The sequence below is a fragment of the Saccharomyces paradoxus genome, chromosome XV (genome assembly GCF_002079055.1).
Source record: "Saccharomyces paradoxus chromosome XV, complete sequence".
NCBI lineage: Eukaryota > Fungi > Ascomycota > Saccharomycetes > Saccharomycetales > Saccharomycetaceae > Saccharomyces > Saccharomyces paradoxus.
Window position 1 is genome coordinate 970,191 of NC_047501.1, and position 23,406 is coordinate 993,596.

The 23,406-nt window shown below is 37.9% G+C and overlaps 11 protein-coding genes across 11 annotated transcripts; 5 read left to right on the forward strand and 6 right to left on the reverse strand.

Moving 5' to 3' along the window:
• Window positions 1–582: 582 nt before the first annotated feature.
• Window positions 583–1,611, forward strand: TFB6 (TFIIH complex subunit TFB6; the record flags this gene model as incomplete). The annotated part of the gene is made up of 1 exon (XM_033913568.1): window positions 583–1,611. One exon carries the CDS (start codon window positions 583–585, stop codon window positions 1,609–1,611), a length of 1,029 nt encoding a protein of 342 aa, XP_033769459.1.
• A 197-nt stretch (window positions 1,612–1,808) lies between these two features.
• On the reverse strand, window positions 1,809–4,196 carry SOG2 (Sog2p; the record flags this gene model as incomplete). The annotated part of the gene is made up of 1 exon (XM_033913569.1): window positions 1,809–4,196. One exon carries the CDS (start codon window positions 4,194–4,196, stop codon window positions 1,809–1,811), a length of 2,388 nt encoding a protein of 795 aa, XP_033769460.1.
• Window positions 4,197–4,500: 304 nt separating this feature from the next.
• Window positions 4,501–6,663, reverse strand: MSC6 (Msc6p; the record flags this gene model as incomplete). The annotated part of the gene is made up of 1 exon (XM_033913570.1): window positions 4,501–6,663. The coding sequence occupies one exon, from the start codon at window positions 6,661–6,663 to the stop codon at window positions 4,501–4,503; it is 2,163 nt and encodes a 720-aa protein (XP_033769461.1).
• A 1,813-nt stretch (window positions 6,664–8,476) lies between these two features.
• Window positions 8,477–10,054, forward strand: GDS1 (Gds1p; the record flags this gene model as incomplete). The annotated part of the gene is made up of 1 exon (XM_033913571.1): window positions 8,477–10,054. The coding sequence occupies one exon, from the start codon at window positions 8,477–8,479 to the stop codon at window positions 10,052–10,054; it is 1,578 nt and encodes a 525-aa protein (XP_033769462.1).
• Window positions 10,055–10,539: 485 nt separating this feature from the next.
• On the forward strand, window positions 10,540–12,435 carry CIR2 (electron-transferring-flavoprotein dehydrogenase; the record flags this gene model as incomplete). The annotated part of the gene is made up of 1 exon (XM_033913572.1): window positions 10,540–12,435. One exon carries the CDS (start codon window positions 10,540–10,542, stop codon window positions 12,433–12,435), a length of 1,896 nt encoding a protein of 631 aa, XP_033769463.1.
• An 81-nt stretch (window positions 12,436–12,516) lies between these two features.
• On the reverse strand, window positions 12,517–13,005 carry SNX3 (Snx3p; the record flags this gene model as incomplete). Its single annotated transcript, XM_033913573.1, has 1 exon — window positions 12,517–13,005. The coding sequence occupies one exon, from the start codon at window positions 13,003–13,005 to the stop codon at window positions 12,517–12,519; it is 489 nt and encodes a 162-aa protein (XP_033769464.1).
• A 446-nt stretch (window positions 13,006–13,451) lies between these two features.
• On the forward strand, window positions 13,452–14,183 carry HAP5 (Hap5p; the record flags this gene model as incomplete). Its single annotated transcript, XM_033913574.1, has 1 exon — window positions 13,452–14,183. The coding sequence occupies one exon, from the start codon at window positions 13,452–13,454 to the stop codon at window positions 14,181–14,183; it is 732 nt and encodes a 243-aa protein (XP_033769465.1).
• Window positions 14,184–14,482: 299 nt separating this feature from the next.
• VTS1 (Vts1p) lies at window positions 14,483–16,069 on the forward strand (the record flags this gene model as incomplete). The annotated part of the gene is made up of 1 exon (XM_033913575.1): window positions 14,483–16,069. The coding sequence occupies one exon, from the start codon at window positions 14,483–14,485 to the stop codon at window positions 16,067–16,069; it is 1,587 nt and encodes a 528-aa protein (XP_033769466.1).
• A 454-nt stretch (window positions 16,070–16,523) lies between these two features.
• PDE2 (3',5'-cyclic-nucleotide phosphodiesterase PDE2) lies at window positions 16,524–18,104 on the reverse strand (the record flags this gene model as incomplete). The annotated part of the gene is made up of 1 exon (XM_033913576.1): window positions 16,524–18,104. The coding sequence occupies one exon, from the start codon at window positions 18,102–18,104 to the stop codon at window positions 16,524–16,526; it is 1,581 nt and encodes a 526-aa protein (XP_033769467.1).
• A 545-nt stretch (window positions 18,105–18,649) lies between these two features.
• Window positions 18,650–20,830, reverse strand: PRT1 (translation initiation factor eIF3 core subunit b; the record flags this gene model as incomplete). The annotated part of the gene is made up of 1 exon (XM_033913577.1): window positions 18,650–20,830. The coding sequence occupies one exon, from the start codon at window positions 20,828–20,830 to the stop codon at window positions 18,650–18,652; it is 2,181 nt and encodes a 726-aa protein (XP_033769468.1).
• Window positions 20,831–21,151: 321 nt separating this feature from the next.
• On the reverse strand, window positions 21,152–22,018 carry PRE10 (proteasome core particle subunit alpha 7; the record flags this gene model as incomplete). The annotated part of the gene is made up of 1 exon (XM_033913578.1): window positions 21,152–22,018. One exon carries the CDS (start codon window positions 22,016–22,018, stop codon window positions 21,152–21,154), a length of 867 nt encoding a protein of 288 aa, XP_033769469.1.
• Window positions 22,019–23,406: the final 1,388 nt, after the last annotated feature.

Here is a 23,406-nt window from a genome sequence, read left to right on the forward strand (position 1 = left end):
AGAGAAATAGCCGCCGAAATTTAGCCGCCATCGATCCTCTTTTCCCCGGATGAATTACTACGGCATGTTTTTTGTTTTGAACATATTGATAGACTAGGAACGAATTACAAGGAATACTTTTTAATAAGAAATAAACAAATGAATGCTGTATATAAGCGAAGATAGTGAAGGTTCTGCTATCGATGAATTTTGTGAAGGTCCTACTTACTCTTCTATATTTATATTTTTATTTACACGGGATCCTTCTTGCAACATTGTTCTGCTCATATGGTAAGTGACACGATTTTATGCTACTTGCCCTTCAATCATATTTCATAGTGTTGTACTCTGACCATACCCCTTTTAAAATGGCTTAACTGTTTCCTTCTCGCTTTCTTAGGCACTGCGCGCATCATGCAGGAAGAACAAACAACCTCGTCCTCTTTCCATGTTGAAGGTTCTTGAAACATAAAGCTCCACAACAGGTGAGATTCGGTGGAAGTTGGGTAGGATAAACAACAAATTAATTGTCGTAGACACACTACAAGCCTAGGCGAGGAAAGGAAGCATTACAAAAATAAGGGGTTGCAGCGCAGTATAGTGATGTCCGAGCCAAACACGCCATTGCATGCTCAACCGAATGAGCAACTGGACTTGAACAACCTGAACGATCTAGATGAAAAGGACATTGACGATTTAAACTTGGATCCAAACTCAGATGTAGATATTACTGCAGACTCAGGTGATGTCGTAAATTCTAATATAGATAACATTATATGGCAGCGTACTTGTAATAAGAAAAGAAGGTATCACACACCAGAATTCAATGATGTTTATAATGAAACTAACAATGCAATTAACGACGTAACGATGCTCGATGATGTCGATGACTTTCAACCTAGAATCAACGTGTCTTCCCCATTTTCGTCTACCACAAAGCTGAGTGAATTATTGCCAAATGACCACAATGGAATTTCACACCCGAGAAGATTGTCAATGTCTCAACAGTCCAAATTCATCTCTTACGTTGATGATCAGCTTTTACAAATTCAAAGAAAATTTGTTCAATCCAGGGGTCTGAATATCAAAAACGGCTATGCTAGTCTTACTCCACTGCTGAAGGATTTAAAAACCTTAATTGACTTCATTTGGTATTCTATCGCTCACGTCCCAAACTCAGACTATTTACTTCAATCAGAACAAAAAAGACATTGCCCCGACCCCCGAAGCTCAAACGATACACGTGGATATTCCAGTTATTTCGGACAAGGGTCCTATTTAATTAAAATCGCGGACGATCTCATCGATTACGTGGAAAAGTTCACATTTAAAGACATGGAAGACTCAGAAATTAATGATACTTTATCCAAATTATTCAAACTATTTTTCATCCTTGACAGGATATTCGTAATTTTAATTGATGATAATAATTGCAAAGATGTCCCTGAAACATCTTCAACCAGCAAGAAAATAACAGGATTGAACGGAACTGACATTGTAAGATTAAAAGGTATCGCAGAACGAACAAGAGTTCGCCTACCTATATTTTTAGAATCCCAAGGTGTCCACGGCTACCATTATGAATTAAGCAAAATTTACGAGGGATTTTTAGACAGTGCCAATTCGTTCTAATATTTACGTTCAACTCAACCAGTAACATGTCTTATATACAATATATTTGTAACTTTTAAAACTTCTGTTTCCCAACTCAAATTCTCACGCATGAATATATATATATGTAAAACATACATTTCAGTGCAATGGGTATGTGATTCTCCTCCCATCGTGCATTCTAAAATTCGCGTTTTCTCACAATGCAAGTTCCTCTGTTACTCCGGAGAGTTGGCGCTTACTGACACTGCCTTGTATGAACTCAAATCCAATATAACAGTAACGTCCTTAGTAATCTTGGCCAAATTGGCTAGGTTAGGTCTCAGCTCATTTAAATTAGGCACATCGCTCATTACGATTTTAGTATTAGCCAAAATTGATATTATTACTTTTAAGAACGAATTCATTATCTCCCACGTTTTCAGCTTCTCCAAAGATGTTAGATACTTTTCTGAATTTAAATCGTTCGGTATTAATACATTCAGCCTTTCATTCAGTTGTTTGGATAGATCCATTGCTTGACGACATGTTTCCGTTAAATCACGAATTTTAGGTGCCAACGAGTCCGTCAAAATTTGCTTTCCCATGGTGCTAGCAATGGCTATCTTGGATATCTCTGAAGTTAACTGATTATATACAACGCTCACCATTTTAACTACTGTTGATAGTGTTTGATATAATTGGATATCAATATTTGTCTCCACTACATTAACGGTACTGTTACCAGCACCACTAGCATTCATCGGTGGAGGGGTTATATTGACATTAGAGATGTTAGTGCTATTTGATACGTTAATTATCGAAGAAGTCATAACAGGATGAGGTTTAGTTTCATGCACTACTGATTCTTTTTTCGAATCACTGAGAGATTTGTTGTGCTGAAGTAGCTGTTGCCTTGGCAGATTATCGCTAGTAGTTTTTCCTTCATTCATATTCATTTGAGAGCTTCCATTGCTTGTTGCATTTTGATGTCCCAAGATTGGACCATGAGTGTGTGCACTGTTTGGATTTGGCGATAAGAGTGGAACAGTGGTGCTGTTTGAAATTGGCGTGTCACCCGTTAGAATATTACTGTTCGAAAGCAATGCAGATGCAGATGGTGTTCTTGTGCTCCTCGTTTTCGGTAGTAATTTTATATTCCCGCTACAGTGTGTACTAATTGTATTTACCGCGGGCCCTCCACTGTTTGTGATACTGGACGATGTGTCATGTCTCGAAAAAGATTGTTTCTTTGGAGCCTTATTTACAGAACTAGCCACTTGATCATCTTCCTTGATAAAAGACCATGCATTATACATTTCCATATAAGCGCACATTAATGTCATATAAAACATTCTTATGAAACACAGATCATCTTCTTTGAAAAAAATCTCGAAATTCTTTCTCAATAATGTTATAATTTGCTTAAAATTTGTAATAATGGTAAGGCACAGCTTGATTAACGCCTGATCATGTGACTCGTCTTCGTTCTCTGTTTGCTGCAAGACCTCCACCAGATTATCAGTATGTGATCTGACAGAGTACAGTAGTGATACAACATTCACCGCTACAGCCTTTTCTTTACAGAAAGAGGCAATTTTTCTGATTGCTTGTTGGCATTCCGTGAAACTAAATAAGAGCTTCCGACAGGAAACGACCAATTCTGAATGCGATATCTTTTGGTGCTCGTTACTCATTGACTCCTCTGGTAAAATCGATAACCTCTTGAAGTAGTCATTATACTTGGTGTGGTTATATAGCTCTGTCCCACTCACTACCCCACTAGGTTCTGATTCTACATTGCCTGTACCATTGAAAGTTGTTACGGAGGTCGGATTAGATGAGACCATTGCAGTAGGTGCATTTATAGTCGTATTCGCACTCGGGGCAAGTGATATTATATTGTTGTCATTCATTGCTCCATTAGATAAGTTCGTATTTATGAATCCCATTCTTTTCGCTGCCCTCGATATTTTTGGTTCTGAACCAGGTGGGGTGGGATGGTCTTTCAGATATCGTGATATTGCAATTGCCCAATATTCTTCTTTAGGGATGCCTGTATGAAATGGAGTATAACTCTGTACTTGGTCAAGTTCTTCTTTGGGTAATTTGTTGTTCTCTAAATCCAAGATGCTCAGCTTATTTAGTTTCGTGATCGATTTCAAATTTCGTATGCTGGTCACGTTGTTGTCTTTCAACGATAATACACGTATATTATCCTGCCAAAAGGATGATATTTCATCCGGAAATGCTTCAATCTCATTGGAAGACAGATCTAAGATCTCTAATTGAGGACATAGTGTCAAAACATATGGAATTTCTTTAAAATTGTTATTATGCAAGTCCAGATATTGCAGCTTTGATAATCTCTTAAAGCTCGCAGGCAAGGACGTTAAGTGATTTTTCCTTAAGGACAGCCTTTCAACATTTTGAATATAACCCACATCTTCGTCTGATATTGTTTTGATATTAAGGGCAATTAATTTTAGTGTGGTAGCATTAGAGCTTGATTTCTCTTGTGATGCTAGCTCAGATATTATGGTGTTGCTTGAACTCGTCGATGTTTTTTCAGCGGACAAATAGTCCTCCTTTGGATCCAACGTCCTCTTTGAAGATGTCGCTACCATATGTCACTGATATTTAGAGATCTGATCCCCCCTGTATGATATTACTGAAATATAACGAGGAATTTTGGCATTAACTCTATTTGCCCACCTGTACTTGAGGATCTGAAGTACTTCTTGTTACCCGACTTGATGTTTTTTTTTTGTTTTTTTTTTCCGTTGTATTGTTCTTTGAAAGATTCATGCATGGAAACATCAATGACTGTTATATGGTAGTTATATACAAGAAATCATTATATAGTTACAGCATCACATGGGCGAAAAAACTTGCTTCTGGGTTTTTTTATTTTCTTCTTATAGCAAGTGTTTAAAGAAGCTTTTCTGGTACAGTAATTCCATCGCAATCTTTTAGAATTTGTATATCCTTAGGATTGGGACGAAAATCTTCATTACTGCCTACATCTTGCAAAAATTGATTAATAAAGCCAGTTTCGTTATCAGCCAGCTGCTGAGTATTGCGTGCGAATGTTGCTAAGTTGAATAGAATTTTTGAAACTGCCAAATTCGACACCCTGATACCGGAATCCTTAGCTAGGTCGTAGTACTTTTCGATATAGGGAACGTACTCGCTCTGTTTACTCTTATAAAGCTTTTCACAGAAACCTAATAATAAGGCATTCAGAGGTGTATTATCCACGTTTCTCTTTCTGGTCTTTTGATATGCTAGGAAGTCAGTAAACAAGTTCTCTGCCTCCGCCACTGTCCCGCCAGGTTTATTGAACTCTGCGGAAATAAAGTCTGCATAGTTCCTAGCATTTAGGTGAGTTCCCAACTGTTTGTAGAGTTGACGAATTGGATCGATAGTGGGGCATACTGAAATAAAGGTTTTCGTAATTTTTTCAACTTTTTCGTAATCGGTGGGATTAACAGAAATGCTTTGTAGTAGATTGAACTGTGGGCGTGTGTCTTCTGCCTGAAACTTATAATTAGCATACATTTTAATGCTCAAAGTTTCTAAAGTAGGGGGCAACGTACCATCTGACGGATAATGATTATAGTAAAATGTGTTGAACTGTTCTTCACTCACCTTTTCATCATCTAACATAAGCAACAAAACTTTATTGAGCAACTTCTTGGTTTTAATAGTCTCTCCCAACTCCCCTTTGATTTGGTCATAACTTAGTGGCGAAGTTTGACATAAGGCCAGGAGGAATGCTTCCTTCACAATTGTATCTTTCTTATGCTTTTTAGGAAGTTCTTCTTCCCAGAACGCCTTTAGATGGCTGAAATTCCCAGAATCACAAAGAGCATTAACTAGGGCCGCATAGGATGTGTTTTTGATATCGTCATCTGGTTTGATAATACTATTCCAGACTGCTAAAATTCTGTCCAGCTTCTCTTTACTCGATTTGGCTCGTAAGTGCGCCACAGCATTTAATAGACGATCTTTCAGCAATGTGGTATTTGGGAAAATCTTGCTATACTGGTTGTAAATACTTACAACTTGATCGGGTTTATCCAAATCAATAAACTTATCCATGAACTTGGTTATGATTTCTATATTTTTTTCGCCTTCAAGTTTATCGTATTGGCTATAAAGATCCCTTAAATCTATCCATCTAGGAGCGTTTTCAATTTGGTTTAAGAAATGACCACTATCCTGTACCGTGTATTGATAATACAAGTCATTTAAATTTTTCGTGATCACATCTCTTCCCTTAAGAGAGCTGAATTCTGTATTTAACATTCTTCTAATCATGTTAAAAGGTAAAATCTGACCCATTTTAGGATCGATCTGTAGAATCTTATACAGAATCTTGATATCCACAGTATTTTCTGGCAAGGACAAATAAGCAAGGGTGGTAATTGCGATATTTTGTGTATGTGCACGAGAGGAGCTATTTTGAAGTAAAATTACCGGGTTTTCTGAAATTGTTTCCAAGTACTTTACCCATAGAGCAATAACGTCCTGTGGCGATTGGTTATATAGAAGGTATCTCAAAACAATTGTGAAATGTTGTGAGCGTGCCAACTTGTACTGGCATAACGTGTTTAAAACTTGATAAGGATCTATCGTCATATTCTTGCTTTTATAACTTAGTTCCTGTAGAAGATCCGAAGAAAAGTTCGCCAATAAGTGTGATCTTTCCATAGGTGAAGGGTTCCTTAATTTTTGTTTCAACGATTCGATCTTATCTTTAAAGTCATTAAAAACTTCATTGACGTCCGAACCTGGAGCTTTCAACTCATTCTTCAAATCGGCTGCCAAATTTTGTACCCTCTCAAACGGGGAGACGTACTTTTCTCTATTTTCTGAATGTTCATCTTCTGTTTCTTGTAAGCGAACGTTATTCTGCTGTAATATCGAAGTCGAAAAGGTAATACATCTTCGCGGAATAGTCACCTTTAAACGTCCAAAGGCTCTTAAAGCGTTATGGGAAAGCATCTGTATCCCAGTGGAAGGTTTTGGTATTATTTTGTGCTGCGCCGACTCAAGTAATATGTAGAGGGCACCGCTTTCCTTAGACATGTAGCCAATTGAACGATTCTACAGCCGACATATATCGTATATAATGATTTTAATATTACTTACCCCGCTTCTTTATTCTTTAAATAGTTAAGTAGTCGACGGACAACCCTTTATAGCAATTGAAAAGGTAATATAAACTTCTCAGCTGGTTTCTTTCTTACACGTCAATTCATTTATTGGCACAGATGATCTTTCTTCAAACGCTGATGGCTTCGATGGCGTAACACTAACTTCGACCGACTCAGAATTATGTCTGGTATCTCAATAACTTATATATTATTAACTTTGAATTTTAAACTTATCTGGGAAGGTTCAATCTTTACTTTGGTCTTTATACCTTCCTTTCTGTATCGGCGGCTAAATATTTTTCTTATCTGCTTGTCTTTACAATGTTGTGCTATGTGGAACGGCGGCGTTTCCGTTTCCGACTGTTTGATTTTCTTCCTGGGCCGTTTTTTTTTTTTAGTATGGGGTGCACGGATAAAAGATGGTAAAGGACAAAACGCGGTTGCAATTGAAATTTTTTTTTTCACTGTTTTCGTAGGACACACTGGTATATATATACTCAAGGGCCATCTCATTTTTTGAATATTCTTCTCTTATACTCCGGATCACAACATATATTCTTTATTCTTGACATTAAAGAAATAGTCACAGACTCCTGGTATGTTAATAATAATATGAACATAGAACCACTTATTCCTAACTAGTTCATAGAGCTTCATTCATCTTTAATTATCACACACGGAACCACGGAGAAGAAGAACCTTCATGTGGACACAAAAAGAAACAGGATACTGATATTAATGATTTTGAACGCCCCATGCCCATTCACTGGAAGCTCTTCACTTTCGAATCAAATTGCTTTGATTATATTTAAGTCAGCTATACCTACCTTACATTTCGTCATATATCCGTGGGTGGAAGGGTGTTTGTTTTTATTTTTGTTCTCTTTTTTTTTTCCGGGGTTTTTGGTATTTTGTGAACCCACGCAAAAAAAAAGAAAACTATCCGCCCGATGAAATTTTTCGATAAGATTTTTCTGAAAAACCATGCGATGAGAAGTCAAAATTTTTTTCTTCTCCTCTTCTTGCACTCTATTGCGACGTTTTTTTTCAAAGTAATTTTTTTTTGTATTCTGTTCACTTGTTTTTTTCTTTTTCTGTTTCGCCTGGCTTGATTTAATTTTTAACATAGTCCTTTTTTACACGCTATTTTGTTTGTATTATCAGTATTCCCTTCTGCTCCCCTTTTTTTTATCAATTAAGGTTCTTGGTAAATTCTTTTTCTGAATAACCAAAAACAAAAAGTCATTGATTGACTATTTGACTCAAACAACAAAAATTATAACTTTCCTTTTCAGCATTCCATTACATTGAAGGCTTTAAAATAATAGTTTCTTTTTTCCTATTATTTTATTTTTTCCTTTACATTGGAATACATTTTAAGTTTTAATTTTTTCTATTCGCTTTTACTTTATTTTCTGTTCCTTTGTCTTTACCTGGTTTAAACTGCCCTTTTCCTACTAATTTCCCTTTTTACCCTTTTTTAGTCACTTCTGTGTCAGCAAGCGGGATTATATAAGAAACGTCAGCAGAAACAAAAATAGCAGAATAGAAAATAAACAGGCAATCAATCAATAACGAAAGAAATATTGGGAGGTTTTAACTAATTTTTCCAGCATATTTCAACTTTTCATAAACGAAATTTTTTTTACTTTTTTTTTGCTTTGCTATATATTTTAGAAAAGGACTAAAAAAATACGAAAAAAGACAAAAAAACCATATAAAAAAATTGATTAGAAAAACCTATAATGGCATTGGCGAATTCCAGACCTTTGCAGATACCAACCTTAGAGAATGAAATTCTTCATAACTCAAATTCTCCAGTTTTTCAGTTGAATTCAATGGGGTTTACAACTAGGGCTGACACTATTTCGAATCCAGGCACGGACCTCATCGGGAACCAGCCAGGCATGACTCTTGATGATAATAGCTTATCAGGTTCTTCATTATCCTCATCTCAGGAAATCAAGACTTCCAAGTCTAGAAAGGACTTTGGCGCTCCTAAAAAAGATAACCCACTATTAGAAATTTCTAAGCTAATACCTGTTACCGGTGAGAGGCCAAAACCAGATAATAGAGACTCCCCTCTAGATGATGACGTTCTTCATGCCGTTTTTTTAATATTATGGGAAATGGATCCGAATCAGCAAGGTATGACCGTTAAACAACTATGCGACTTACTTTTGCAAAAACATCCAGATATGTCCAATTTATCAACCAAGTTATCAAATTTGATATCTGCGAAACTGAATGCTTATGTCAAAAAAATTGAAAAAGGTGAAAAGACGTTAATTTACGCTTTATCGAGGGAATGGTCTAATTCATCTCCTAGAAGGATGCTTTATATTTACAGAGGTATATTATCTCCTGATTATAAAGAGCATGCTCAAGCTGTCACATTGCAACTCAAACAGCAATTAGAAACATCCGGTGATGTAAGCGACTTCAATTCAAATGGCAAGAAAAAAAGGGAGTCCAGCAGTAACCAACTAGCTAACAATGAAAGTTACTCAAGTTCGATGACTGACATGAAAAATACGTCTTCCAACAGTTCCTTTTCAAAGAACTTGAATGTAGGAAATTTGGCCTTTTCATTAAGCCCAGAGTTCAACATACCTTATTCAACGTCTCCAGTGTCACTAAATCTTTCTCCATCAATGAATAACAATCAACAGCAATTACTGACACCTAATTCGGTATCGAAGAGTAAGAACAATAATAAGAAAAGAAATTACACCGATGATAATATTACTGACTCGATGAGCGAACCAAAGAAGACCAAAACCAATAAAGCAGGCAAACAAACAAAATCCCAACCATTATCCGTTTTATCAACCCCAAAAAAGGTTTCTTCTTCTACATCTTTATCTACATTTGTAAGTTCCAAGAATGTTTCGCCAGATTCTTCTCTTTCGCATAATGCGTCTTCAAGTACTTATGTTACTGCTGCTGCTGCTACACCAAGGCTTTCTAAGCTATTGCCAAAAAATGGGTTTAAGAAAAGTTCACGCAGTTCTTCCGAACTGGCTGCTATTCATAAAGTAATCTCCACACAGACTCCAATTGAAAGTTCTTCAGAGAGTTCTGTCTACAATAGTAGTGGTAGCAGTTCACCAGTTAACAGCGCTGCTGCTTCTTCTTCCGCTGAATCTTTGTCCGACATCAATTCCAGTCAGGATAGTGGAAGAGAATCAAACCCAAGTTCCCAAGAATCACGAAACGAAGTTACGAATTGGATGAAAATTGTGAGAAATGGATTTTTGACCCATGATATTGAATCTCCTGAATCAATCACATTAGATGACCTAGAAAATATATTCAATTGATTTTTGTCTCCCTTTACAGGAGCATAACGGCTGCTCTACTCCTTTATTGTTTTTTTTTCGACTAATATTATCTGTTCCTCTCATTCGGACTGTTTTTTGGCTAATTCTAACTTTCACTACAATATTTAAATAAATAAAAAACTACAAATAAATAAATGAAAAACGACTGAGCCGTTAGGGGTAGACTGATTTGCTATTAATAGGCGTATAATTTTTTTTTGCTATTTCGGTTATTCCGGATATATACAGATTGATTTTCATTTACCCCACAATAAGTTTATCCGAAATTTGCGGGAGCAATCGATCACGATTTGCATGGCAGTCAGAAAAGAAAAGGTTAAGTGAAAAATTCAAATTTTTCAAACGGACTGCGCAGTAATTCCTCATTAATTAATGTATTCAATACTTAATTATACTAACCAATATTACATAATTAAAGAACAGATCAAGCAAGAAAAGGAATATCCGCTCCAGGAAAGGGAAAAATGATTAAGTTCACTAATAGGAACTTAATTAGTGGCTTGCGAACGGCGACTCTCGCAAAGTCACGTCATTTGACTGTAAAGACAGCCATGACGAGAAAGTTTAGTTTGTCGTGCAGGGCCCAAAACAAAACAACTCTTACCGAAGAAGAGAAAGAGTTACTAATTGAACCAAGGGCGCGCGACTATGTGGATGTTTGTATTGTTGGAGGAGGACCTGCGGGATTGGCAACAGCAATCAAACTGAAACAATTAGACAATTCGTCAGGAACAGGTCAGCTACGGGTTGTTGTTCTTGAAAAATCCAGTGTACTGGGTGGACAAACTGTTTCCGGTGCCATATTAGAACCAGGTGTGTGGAACGAATTATTCCCTGACGAAAATTTCGGTACTGGCATTCCGTTGCCAAAGGAGTTAGCTACGCTGGTGACTAAAGAGCATTTGAAATTTTTAAAGGGGAACTGGGCCATAAGCGTTCCAGAACCATCCCAGATGGTCAATAAAGGACGTAACTACATTGTCTCTTTGAACCAAGTCGTCGGATATTTGGGAGAAAAGGCAGAGGAAGTAGGGGTTGAAGTCTACCCTGGAATAGCTGTCTCGGATCTCATATATGATAAAAATAATGCCGTGAAGGGCGTAATCACTAAAGATGCTGGTATTTCAAAATCTGGCAAGCCTAAGGAAACCTTCGAACGTGGGATGGAATTTTGGGCGAGACAAACTGTGTTAGCAGAAGGCTGTCATGGTTCCTTAACGAAACAAGCCTTAAAAAAATATGACTTAAGGAAAGGCAGACAGCACCAAACTTATGGATTAGGTATTAAGGAAGTTTGGGAAGTCAAGCCGGAAAATTTCAACAAGGGGTTTGCAGCTCATACTATGGGGTACCCGTTAACAAATGACGTTTATGGTGGTGGTTTCCAGTATCATTTCGGTGATGGACTGGTCACTGTAGGCCTTGTCGTGGGGTTAGATTACAAGAATCCTTACGTTTCACCATATAAAGAGTTTCAAAAGATGAAGCATCATCCATACTACTCCAAAGTTTTAGAAGGCGGTAAGTGTATTGCATATGCTGCAAGAGCTTTGAATGAAGGTGGACTGCAATCTGTACCAAAGTTAAACTTCCCTGGTGGTGTTTTGGTAGGGGCTAGTGCAGGTTTCATGAATGTTCCAAAGATCAAGGGAACCCATACTGCAATGAAGAGTGGTTTACTTGCTGCAGAAAGTATCTTCGAGTCCATCAAAGAATTACCTGTTTTAGAAGAAATTGAAGACGAAGATATCAAAACGGATATCTTTGCTAAAGAGGAGACTATTAACTTGGAATCATATGAAAGTGCATTTAAAAAATCATCTATATATAAAGAATTATATGAAGTGCGTAATATTAGACCGTCCTTCAGCGGGAGACTTGGTGGATATGGTGGTATGATTTACTCCGGCATTGATTCTTTGATATTGAAGGGAAAAGTTCCTTGGACACTAAAATTTGATGAAAAAAATGACGGTGAAATTTTGGAACCTGCTGCCGAGTACAAACCGATAGAATATCCTAAGCCTGATGGTATAATATCATTTGATATATTGACCTCCGTGTCCAGAACCGGAACGTACCATGGTGATGATGAACCATGCCACTTGAGGGTTCCGGGACAAGACATGGTAAAGTACGCCGAGAGAAGCTTTCCCGTTTGGAAAGGTGTTGAATCTAGGTTTTGCCCAGCAGGTGTTTACGAGTTTGTCAACGATGAAAAATCTTCTGTGGGTACGAGGCTTCAAATCAACTCACAAAATTGTATCCATTGTAAGACTTGTGATATTAAGGCACCAAGACAAGATATTACTTGGGAAGTACCCGAAGGTGGAGACGGACCAAAATACACACTGACTTAATCTCTGGGCTCATTATTTATTTTATTATTTTATTCATTCTTTTATCTAATCTATATTATTTATTCACGTGAAAGAATTCTTTCAGCCGACAAACTTTTCAGCTTCAATGAACCTCACGAGGACTTTAGAACCGGATTGTAAAAGAGGGTGCCCGGCTACTGATTGCATCCAGGTATTCAAACCTTGTCTTCTTTCCTCAATGATTTCGTTACTGAATCTATTACTCAAGAGAATCTTACCCGGTAAATGAGGTACCACGACTTTTGGATGATTAAGCATAGAAATTTCCTTGATCAAGCATTTGCGAAAGAACTCGAAGTCAGAGTATCGTCTTCTCACTCTCGATACCCTCTTGTGGAAACTTGGCAAGTTTGTACGGCAAATTATTTCGTAATCTGTAAACATTCCCTTCGAATCCATCCCATTTGGTATGTGAGTTTTAGGGTTGTGCACCTCAATCTCTAAAAAGTTCTCAGGCTCAGCGTATATTTCGCTGAAACTAGGCTCTCCATGTCCTTTCGACAGCAAAGACTTTTCTGTAGACCCAAAGGATTTGAATTCTCTTGGCATAGTTTTTATAGATGTGTACCGCTTCTCAGCTGCTTCTTCTGTCACCCTTCTATCCAGTATTAAGATCTGTTTTATTCCATTTAGCGGAGATCTCCATATCAATACATATCACTTAGTACGTATTGATGATCAAAGCTTTATCCTCAAATTCATCCATACCATTCTGAGCATACCATAGCCAAGCTCTCAAAGGTAAATCACGGTAATTACTGGTTTAATTCCTGCCTACAGTGTAGAAGCTTCTAACCTTCGAAATTCCAAAACTCTTGTGTTCTTCCTTCTGTAGCTGTACTTAAATTGGTGTGGAGCGGGTCCCTTAACATTGCTTCCGGAGATTAAGCTTAGCTACTATAATACCGCGTTGGCAAAGAAGAAGAATAAAGAGAAATAGGAGATAATATAAGAGGTGTAACCGATCTGAGGCGTCACGATTTTTTACTCACATAATGACCGATAGGAATTTTTCACCACAGCAGGGACAAGTTCCTCAAGGTTCGCTACCCGAGGGACCACCCCACTCCAATACGATGATTCAAAGAGGGGACATGAATATGCCAAGACAACACCCACAACAACATCAACTGCAAGAAAAAGAAGATGAGGAGAGGGAACATACGAGGATGCCTGTTTCTGAGGAAGAGTTTCGAATGGTACAGGAGCTGCAGGCCATCCAGGCGGGCCATGACCAAACAAATCTACCGCCAAGTAGTCGAGAATCGCTTGAAGGCGAAGATAATGGCAATAGCGACGGCGCAGACGGAGAAGTAGACGAGGATGATGAAGAGTATGATGTGTTTAGGAACGTTGGTCAGGGGTTGGTGGGCCACTACAAAGAGATAATGATACGTTATTGGCAAGAATTAATCAACGAGATTGAGTCCACGAATGAACCTGGCTCCGAACATCAGGATGACTTTAAATCACACTCGCTGCCATTTGCGAGGATTCGCAAGGTCATGAAGACTGACGAAGATGTCAAGATGATTAGTGCGGAAGCCCCCATCATCTTTGCCAAAGCCTGTGAGATCTTTATCACAGAATTGACCATGAGGGCTTGGTGTGTGGCAGAAAGAAATAAAAGGCGCACTTTGCAGAAGGCAGATATTGCAGAGGCCCTGCAAAAGAGTGACATGTTTGACTTTCTCATCGACGTTGTGCCTAGGAGACCACTTCCATAATGAGAGAGTTAGTAGTTATACAGCTGCCATTTAACCGTGCACCACAGCAAATTATCTGTTGGAAAAAGAAAAAACGCAAATTTTTTTCATTATTTTTTTCCAGAGTAAGTTTGGTAGCAAATTGGCGATGAGATATCTAACAACGACTACTATTACGAAATAATAGTTTCAAATACATTGTGTTTTACAATCACACTGATACTTCGTCCCTTGGGCAATCTAGATCACTGTATATACTATAGATATTGTTTTCAGGAAGAAAAAACTGTTCATATAAAGAAGTTGTCAGTAAAGAAATCATGAAACATCCGTATGAGGAATTCCCTACAGGTTCCAAGTCACCATATAACATGTCTAGAGGAGCTCATCCTGGTGCCGTTTTGCTTTCGCCACAATCAAGTGCTATAAACAACAACAATTCGGGCAGCAATAATAGTAATAACCAGGGCAATTCATCTGTGACCGCGAATGTTTTGTCCCCTCAATCCCACAGTATGTCACTCAATGACATGCTTGATCAGCAATCCTTTATGTTAGACACTACGGGGACTAGGGCTCAGCCGCTCCAGCAGCAGCAGCAACAACAACAGCAGCAGCAGCAGCAGCAGCAGGCGTCATTGCCTTCCCTTAATATTCAAACAATATCGTCCACAGCAGCTGGTTCTGCTATCGTTTCCCCTATGATGCAATCTCCAAAAGCAATGCAATCTACTTTATCTTCAACGTCTATGTATTTGGATTCATTTCAGAGGTCTTCAAATAATATCCTGGGTCTTCCATCTCAGGGTGGTTCAATTCCCTTACCGCAATCCCGTCAATCGCAACACCAGTCGCAACCGCAACCCCAAAAGAATGACCCAAACATAGGCACGAACTTCAGCCAAGACATTAACCAATTGTGTTCTTGGATATCCATGCTGAATAGCAGCCAACAAAATACTGTAATGGATAATATACTCTCCATCCTGAATGATGATGTTTTGAAGTATACTAAGTTAAAATTGGACACTTTGACAAGCACTCCTTTTATCTCGCCACCGCTACCTGCAATAGCATCACCTATACCAAATAGGGATGACACGCAAATTTTGAATATTGACTCAGTCTTTTCTTCTAGTCCAATTACCAATGAACCTGAAAATGCCGATAATTTGTTGTACCAAAATTGGTCTCCTCAGCCCCATTCTATACCAATTACTCAACCCGTTTATGATAACATCACAGACCCTAGTCAAAGGTCCAAGTCGGCTGAACCTCATGTCAATTCAAGCCCAAATCTCATTCCCGGTCAGAAACAATTTAACAACGGTAGTAGTACTAAATATAAAAAGTTGTCATCAGATAATCCAAACTATCTATCGCACTCCCTTTCAACTTCCCATTCCTTTTTCCAACCAAAGAAAAGATCTAACATGGGAAATGAGTACAGTTCTCATCACCATCATTCATTGCATCATCCTCTGCATAATACAACCTCATATTTTTCCAGCACGCCAAGACCATCCGGAACTGAATCTAATAAGTCCAATCAGAACGTGTTCAACAATATCAATACGCATCCCAATGCTGGTGCTACAAGTGCCACATCGACATCCACATCGTCTACCGGAAACACACCTTTATCGAGTAATTCTTCAATGAATCCAAAGAGCTTGACAGACCCCAAGTTATTAAAGAATATACCCATGTGGCTGAAATCGTTAAGACTACATAAGTATTCAGACGCTTTGAGTGGAACCCCATGGATTGAATTGATTTACTTAGACGACGAGACTTTGGAAAAAAAAGGCGTGCTCGCCTTGGGTGCAAGGAGAAAATTGTTAAAGGCTTTTGGAATCGTTATTGATTACAAAGAACGTGATTTAATTGATAGATCTGCTTATTAAATCTGGCATATTATGGTTGATTATCCTGAAGTTGCGTATAAATTTAATTTTTTTATTTACTTTGCATATACCAATACAGGGGACATATTTCATTTATTTTGTAATTTTAACAACGTTTTCTTCTATGGAGTTTAATATTTTAAATTACAGGTTTTTTTGTCCCATTTCATAGTATAGAACTATTTAGTCAGCTTCTAATTCGGGAAATATGTATCATTACTTAAAAAAACTTAATTTGACCCAAAGAAAACTTAATGCGTATATATAACTTAAATTAGAAAGAGGCCATAATCAACTGGATCATTATATGGTATTAAAGAAAGGACGCGAAAAATAAAAAAAAAATGGGTAATGAATTTTAGCACAAATACTTCACAAAATGAAATATACTAGTAGAAATGTATATATTTATATGTTTATACAATGAATGGTACAAGAATTTTTGATATTCTTGCTATTGCGGTTTCTTGTGTTTCATCCAGTATTCTTTATTGATTCTGACATTATCACTTAAAAATTTTAATCCTGAGAATTTCTGACTTAATGCGTTGAAAAATACTTCTGCAAACGTATTAATGAAAAATATTTGACCATTTGGAATATATGGATGGTCCTGGATAATATCATCTGGGTTGGTTACGTTCATCAAAATATTTTGAATAGATTCCAAATCTTCCTTCGGAGATTCAACGTTCTTGTATGAATCGCCAAAACAGTCTTGTTCTGGACGGTGTGCTTTATGAAATGATTCCAAAAGCGCACAATCATTAAACTCCAATGTGATTAGGTATGCCCAACGTGCTGATATTGACAAGGGTCTTGTCACGTTAGAGATGTCAGCAGCTTTAATAATTAGAGATATCAAAGTAATTTGTTTCATTGGTTTTTCATGCATTAATCGATCCTCATATTGAGAATGTAATGCCATATCTGTGGCCAAAATGGCTTCTGAAATAAAATTGAATTTTTTTTTTGAGATAGATAGTAATTGAGGCCAATGCTCTGATAATAATTGCTGAAATAATTCCCTGTGGAAATTTTCCAAGATGGAGACATTCTTGAAATTTTGGGCAACTTCTGATTCACAGTTACACAATAGTTGATTGTTAGTCCCAGGATGACCGACATCATGACCTATGGCAGCCATACACAACAGTAAAGTTTGAACAGGATCATCTTTAAGAAGGTATGTACACAATCGCCATGTGGCTTGCATGACATCGATGGCATGTCTAAAATTGTGAAATTTGTTAACTTGATGATAGGATGATTCCAAAGTAAATAATAGTAGCAGTAACTTATTGTCTGCGATGAGCACTTTCGCATCCTTAGATAACTTTTTGATAAGCGTGAACCCGCACCAAATCAATTCTTGAGTGCTTAATGATAAAGCACAGAAGTCCCAAGTTGATAAAATGTTCCAATAATGTGATCCGTCTTGAGAAATTTTTTCTATTGGATCTGATAAAAAAGACATAAACTCGATGTTGCGAATCAGCCTTGGCACAGATGCCTTTTGTAAATGTTGTGCCTTGGCATCATTCAAATGCAATAATAAAGTGTAAATGTTTGCTTCGCATGCTTGAGTGGGAACAGAATTCCCATTTACAGTACTATAGCTGTTTTTGTTAATACCTTCTGGAGTGTCATCATGATGGTGGTACATCCAGTGGTTAATTCTTGTTATTCTATTACGACAGATGTTATTTTCACGCTCGACGCACTCAAGGCGTTGCAAGTTTTCCTCTTGTGTATGATCTATCGCAGAAATATTGAAAGATGGGAAAAATCGCTTGAACAAAACATCTAATTGTCGCACAGTTAATTGGAATTTTGAAGGATCATAAAGAACTAAAGATACACCTGTTTCATAGTTATGGGCGTTCGGAAAGGGTGAAACTCTGTCCTTGTACAAAGTTATCATTAGAGAATCCATATCTTGAAGCTCAATCACTCTATCAAAATAGTGTTCATTCCGTACAATTGTTTGAGACTTTTCAATCTCGTGTATTCCAATCAAAAAAAGGGTGGACATATTGATAGCGTAAATCTTCTTCGATTGAGTTATAGTGATCTCAAAAAGAGTGTTTGTCTGCCCTGATTAGTGGCTAATAGAACGCCAGTGCAAAAGATAAAGAGGGACGACAAAAGAATTTAATAGAAAAAGGCAAAATAGTCTGTAACTTGTGCTAAAACTAGTAACAACAACTAAGAATAGGAAGACCCCACTTTATCTTAAATACGCGCTAAATTTTAGTCCAATCTCTCGCAATGAGTATAGTTTTCGTTTTGTAAGTATTTCCTCAATAAGCCCAATTTTTCTTCTTTATAATGCTTAGAGCAAAAAGAAAAGAGGAAAAAATTGTGCCCAGTAAAAAGAAATTCTCGGAGAACAGAAAAAGAAATGTGCAACTAAAAAAAGACGCAGGACCCTTTTATCATTTTGTACGAGTAGAGCGACCCCTGCAGATTACGAAGATAATAGAGCCTATTGTAGTATTCATGAATATTAGGGTAATTCTGATATTTATACTAAAATAAATTTGTTAGTGTACATACAAGCCCATAATTTTATGACATTTATTCGACCTTTTCCTTAGTTTCTTCCAAAACTTCTTCAACTATCTCTTCAACGGTAGTAAAGTCATCGCTGGCATCTTCTGGCTGAACGTCGAAGATTTTGAAATTTAAAGATTTTTCCATTTCTTGGCCAATCTTTTCTCTATATTCGGTCCATTGCTTCAATAATTCACGTTGGTGTAGGATCAAATCTCTCATGGCAGTGTCGGCTTCCATGGCATCTTGCTCTTCGAATTGAGCAGACCATTCTCTCAAGTTTTTCTTAACCTTTTTCCTTTCAGCGTTAGGCAAGATGGAAGCTGGTCTTGGTCTCCAGGCAAAGTTCTTGAATCCACCAATGACGTCTTCTTTGACTAGGTTACCGGCAATATTAAAAATCTTGTAACCATGCTCCACTTTGTGCTTCAAAGAACTGGACCACGCGGTAACATATCTACCGGATGGGTCCCAGGTGATATTGGTAGCCGCAGAGTAAGTGGGGTGAGCAACATCCTTCAAAGAAGCAGAAACGTCATTATTGTCGTTGATATTCTTTTCACCTGGATAGTCCATGTCGTAAAATTGTAAGTCTGACCTACGCATGTTTGGACCTACTAAGGCACCGACGACTACAAATCTACCTGCTGGGGACCAAGAAATAGTGTTGGCAAAAGTTTTCGGAATTTCTTTAACCAAACTCCACCTCTTAATGACATTCTTGGCAGTCTTTTCTTTAGCTTCCGGAGCGTAAAATCTGACTGTATTTGCTGGGATCGCATAATTCATATCAGCAACTTCATGAACAGAAATTGTAACAAATCTATTTCCGTGGGGTTCCCAGGCGAATTCGAAAACACTATCCTTCAATTCAACCTTTTCAACTGGTATATCTCTTTCAGTCAATCTACAAATTTGTAGGTTACTGAATTGGGTCTTACCGGACTTTGTATGACGTTCCACGTTGAAGCACAAGAACTCAGCTTGGTTTTGCCAGTGTAAAGTTACGTTAGAGACCTGAACTAAATTAACGGTTTTTAGCACTCTACCGCGAGGAACTTCAGCAATGGTGGCGGTACAAGCGGAATTATTAGTCTCTGGAGTCCAGTAGGCCAATAAAACAGAAGGCTCGTCACCGTTCCTGAATGGTTGTAATTTGACGCCTTCTGGAGCAAATGAAAAATCTCTAATACCTGAAGGCTTCAAAGCCTTGGCTTCTAATGGCATGAAGTTTTTGGTGGCATCGTGAACTACTAAACTGTCCCCCACCATACGAGCACAATATTTATCGTTGTAAGACCACCTAACTAAAGGCCACTTCAAGTATGGACTCTTGATCACTGGGAAAGTTGCCATCAGCAGACCGGAAGCAATGTCCCAAATGCATAATTGATGACCCTCATTTTTCTTGGTAAATGGAGAGAATTCGTTATCTTCTTCTACAACGATTGATTCAGTGGAGAAAGTGACCAAGTATTTTTCATTTGGAGAGACAGAGGAATTTCTTACATCTGGATGGTAAAATCTTCTCAAACGATCGAAGTTTGGACCACCCCATGCGGTAACACCTTGTTGATGGTAAGAAAACAAATAGGTACCCTTTGGGGAGAATCTAACGTAATTAGTAGACCAGTTCTCTCTAGCTTCCACCAAAGAATCTTCCTCATTGAATATGGAGTTCCAGAATACACTAGTCTTCACGTCATCTTGTAATACAAACTGATCTCTCACTTTGTCATCCATCAACCAAGATTTTAAAGAACTGGATGGGACGAATGTTGGCATATCAGGCTCTCTGAATTCAGTGTCGAAGTCGTCGGAATTATATCTTTCAACATCTTTCATGGTATAGAGAAACAAACGGTGTTTTAAATCTAATCTTTTACCGTGGAAACTCTTGATAATTTTCTTAGCGTCATTCATAGATCCACATTCTACAAAGAGAAAACCTTTTGTCTTACCGGTACTTTCATCGATTGGAAATTCCATGTTAACGACTTTACCAGCTTTAGAAAACAAAGAAGTCAAAGCCTTTTTCAAGACAGGAACCTTGGAGGATGGGATGACTGGGGCACCATTAACGACGATATATTGATCGAAATTGAATTCTTCAGTAACCTTGTATTGTTCTTCTAGATCGGAAAAATCAATGTCATCGACAGGGATATCCTCTAGCTTAATATCGTCAAAAGTCTCGGTAGCCATTTCAATTATGTTTGACCTTTTTGAGCTGTGTATTTTTTCAAGATATTAAGTACTTAGGTGTATTGAAGTATAATATTATATATTTTTCAGTGGACAAGAAAATTTTTCACTGGTTTCCCGTTATTCAAAAGACAAAGGGAGGGTAATGGGCGTCTGAAAAATGAAAGTATTGAACAATTAGATAATAATAATAAGATGTTGTAATGAGAAGTGTATCTAGTTACGTAAAATGTAAGGGAGGGTACTACAATGTATATTTGAGTTCATATTATTTCCAACTCTTCCTTTTGGTTCTTCTGGCGTTTTTCATTGGAACGTCACCTATTCTAGGTGAATATCACCCTCTTGGTCTGTGGTAACGTTTGCATTCGTAGCCACTGGAGCGTTCTCATCATCACTGGACATGACATTATCGCTGTCATCTTCGTCGTCATCATCATCACCGTTGATCTCCTTTTGGGCGAAATCGATGGCTTCCTGTAGCAGATCACCCTTAACAAACTTGTGCAGACCGTTTGTTTCCGATAGTGAACACCAACTTATCTCTAATTCGAAGTCCTTTTCTTTGTTGTCCTCGTGTGCCAAGTAGATAATCCTTGCGGCTTGCTTAACAGCCTCTCTAGCTGTAAGACCTTGTGAGTGATGGTCGACTAATTTTTCCAATTCAGCTTTTGCGGATTGTCTGCCTTTCCCAGTAGCAGCACCCTTATAGCCCCAATAAGAGCCACTTGGTTCCAACATGTAAAGATGTGCACCATTTTTATCTACACCACCAAAGATGGTACTCACCCCAAACGGTCTAACACTATTATATAAAGTGTGTGCTTGCACGTATTGTCCTAGACGGTCTGCAAATGCGGGAATGGGAATGGGCGTTTTATACAACTTTTTGAAGCTGGCGGCTTCCTCACGACCACGATTAACCAGGTGCCTACCATCAGGAATCAAACCTGAATAAACGCAACCGATATGACGGTCTACGACTTGAATCTTAACATTTTTCTGTGGAACTAGCAGTTTAGAAGTAATGAGTTTCTCCACTGCAAAAACTACACCATCGTTACACTTTATACCGATTGATGTGGTACCGTTCTCGACGGCTTTGACTGCATACTCCACTTGAAAATTTCTACCATCTGGGGAAAAAACACTATTGGAAAGATCGTAACCAGTACCAATTGAGGTCATTGCTAAAGAATTATGCTTTTGTTATTTAGTTGATGCAAGGCTTGGGAGTTTGAAAGCTTTACAATTGCACTGCCATATAAACTCTCTACCGCCACTATTACTACTTACTTTCTTATTTTTGCCACCGATTTAGAGGGGCGGCGAAAAGCTTCGTTAGCAGTGATTTAACTACCGAAACTCATCATAAATGAGGATAAAGCTTACCAACTCGCAAATGGAATAAAGGCCAAGACAGCTTTTTTCAGGAGCAAAATCAGCATCAATTGGCAAAATGGCACCCCTGCCAGATTAAAATCCTGTGTACTCAGATCATCTCTTCAGATGCTACAATTACAGGTAGTACAACTACACAGAAAGAGAAAAGCTATATTCATAGCAATTTTCCAGAACACTATAGAAAAACATCTGGGGCCTGAGAAATGCAGTAGTCACGTCTGCCCTTTCCAATTTATATTCGTGGGGGTAGCTTTCACATTTTCAGGCAGTTTTCATGATGCCTTTGTTTAGAGTTCCACGCTGATGATTACGAAGTCACCTGTGACACCCTCTGCGGTATTGTCCGTGCGACGCGCAAAACAGTTTATTCAATAAAGGCTAAAGAAAGTAAGACACAATTGAGGGAAAAGGGAGAAGTGGTATTTGTTTAGCGATGTATTGCCGTACTTAAAAAATTAGCTGTTTTCTCATTCATTTGATCAAAACTCCGTGCAACGTTTTCAGCCTGTCAAACTGACAGAGAAACTAATATTACGAACGCTAGATGGGATTTTCTATCGTACTTCTCAGCTGGCCTTTTCGATGCGTTATTAGATCCATCAATTAATTGGCATTTTCTGGGTATACTATTATTTTATATGTGTTCCTTGCCCAGAAAACTGAAATACCAACGCTAGATAGGATGGCAGAAGGTCTTGTATATAAACGGTCTTTTATGGAGAAACGTAGGTGTGTCTTTTCGTGGAAACATCCTCGCGACAGAAATTCTAGGTACGGTACATACCTCGAGTGATAGACATAATATTATTGTTGATCTTCTAGGATAATTCGATTTAGTTTCTCAAAAAAATTTTGCAAAGCACTAATATATGTGTGAAGTAGAACAGGCCGAATATACTGACAAGAAAAAATAAAACAAGTGATATAAATGTTAGCTCCGGCCCATCAGTGTCTAAATTTTTTGTTTGCTTAGTCTCTGGCTTAGAAACAGGGAAAGACGATCGTTTTTTATTTGATTAGAAAGTGTCATCCGATCGTGAGAATCCGCATTGTAGTGTCCAAGACCATATCACTTATCTGTGTAAAATACATAGGGGTATTACATTTCCACCCCTAGTCAAGAGTATTTAAAATGGTTGCTATGAATTTTTCTCTACGCTCTGGTCGTCAGG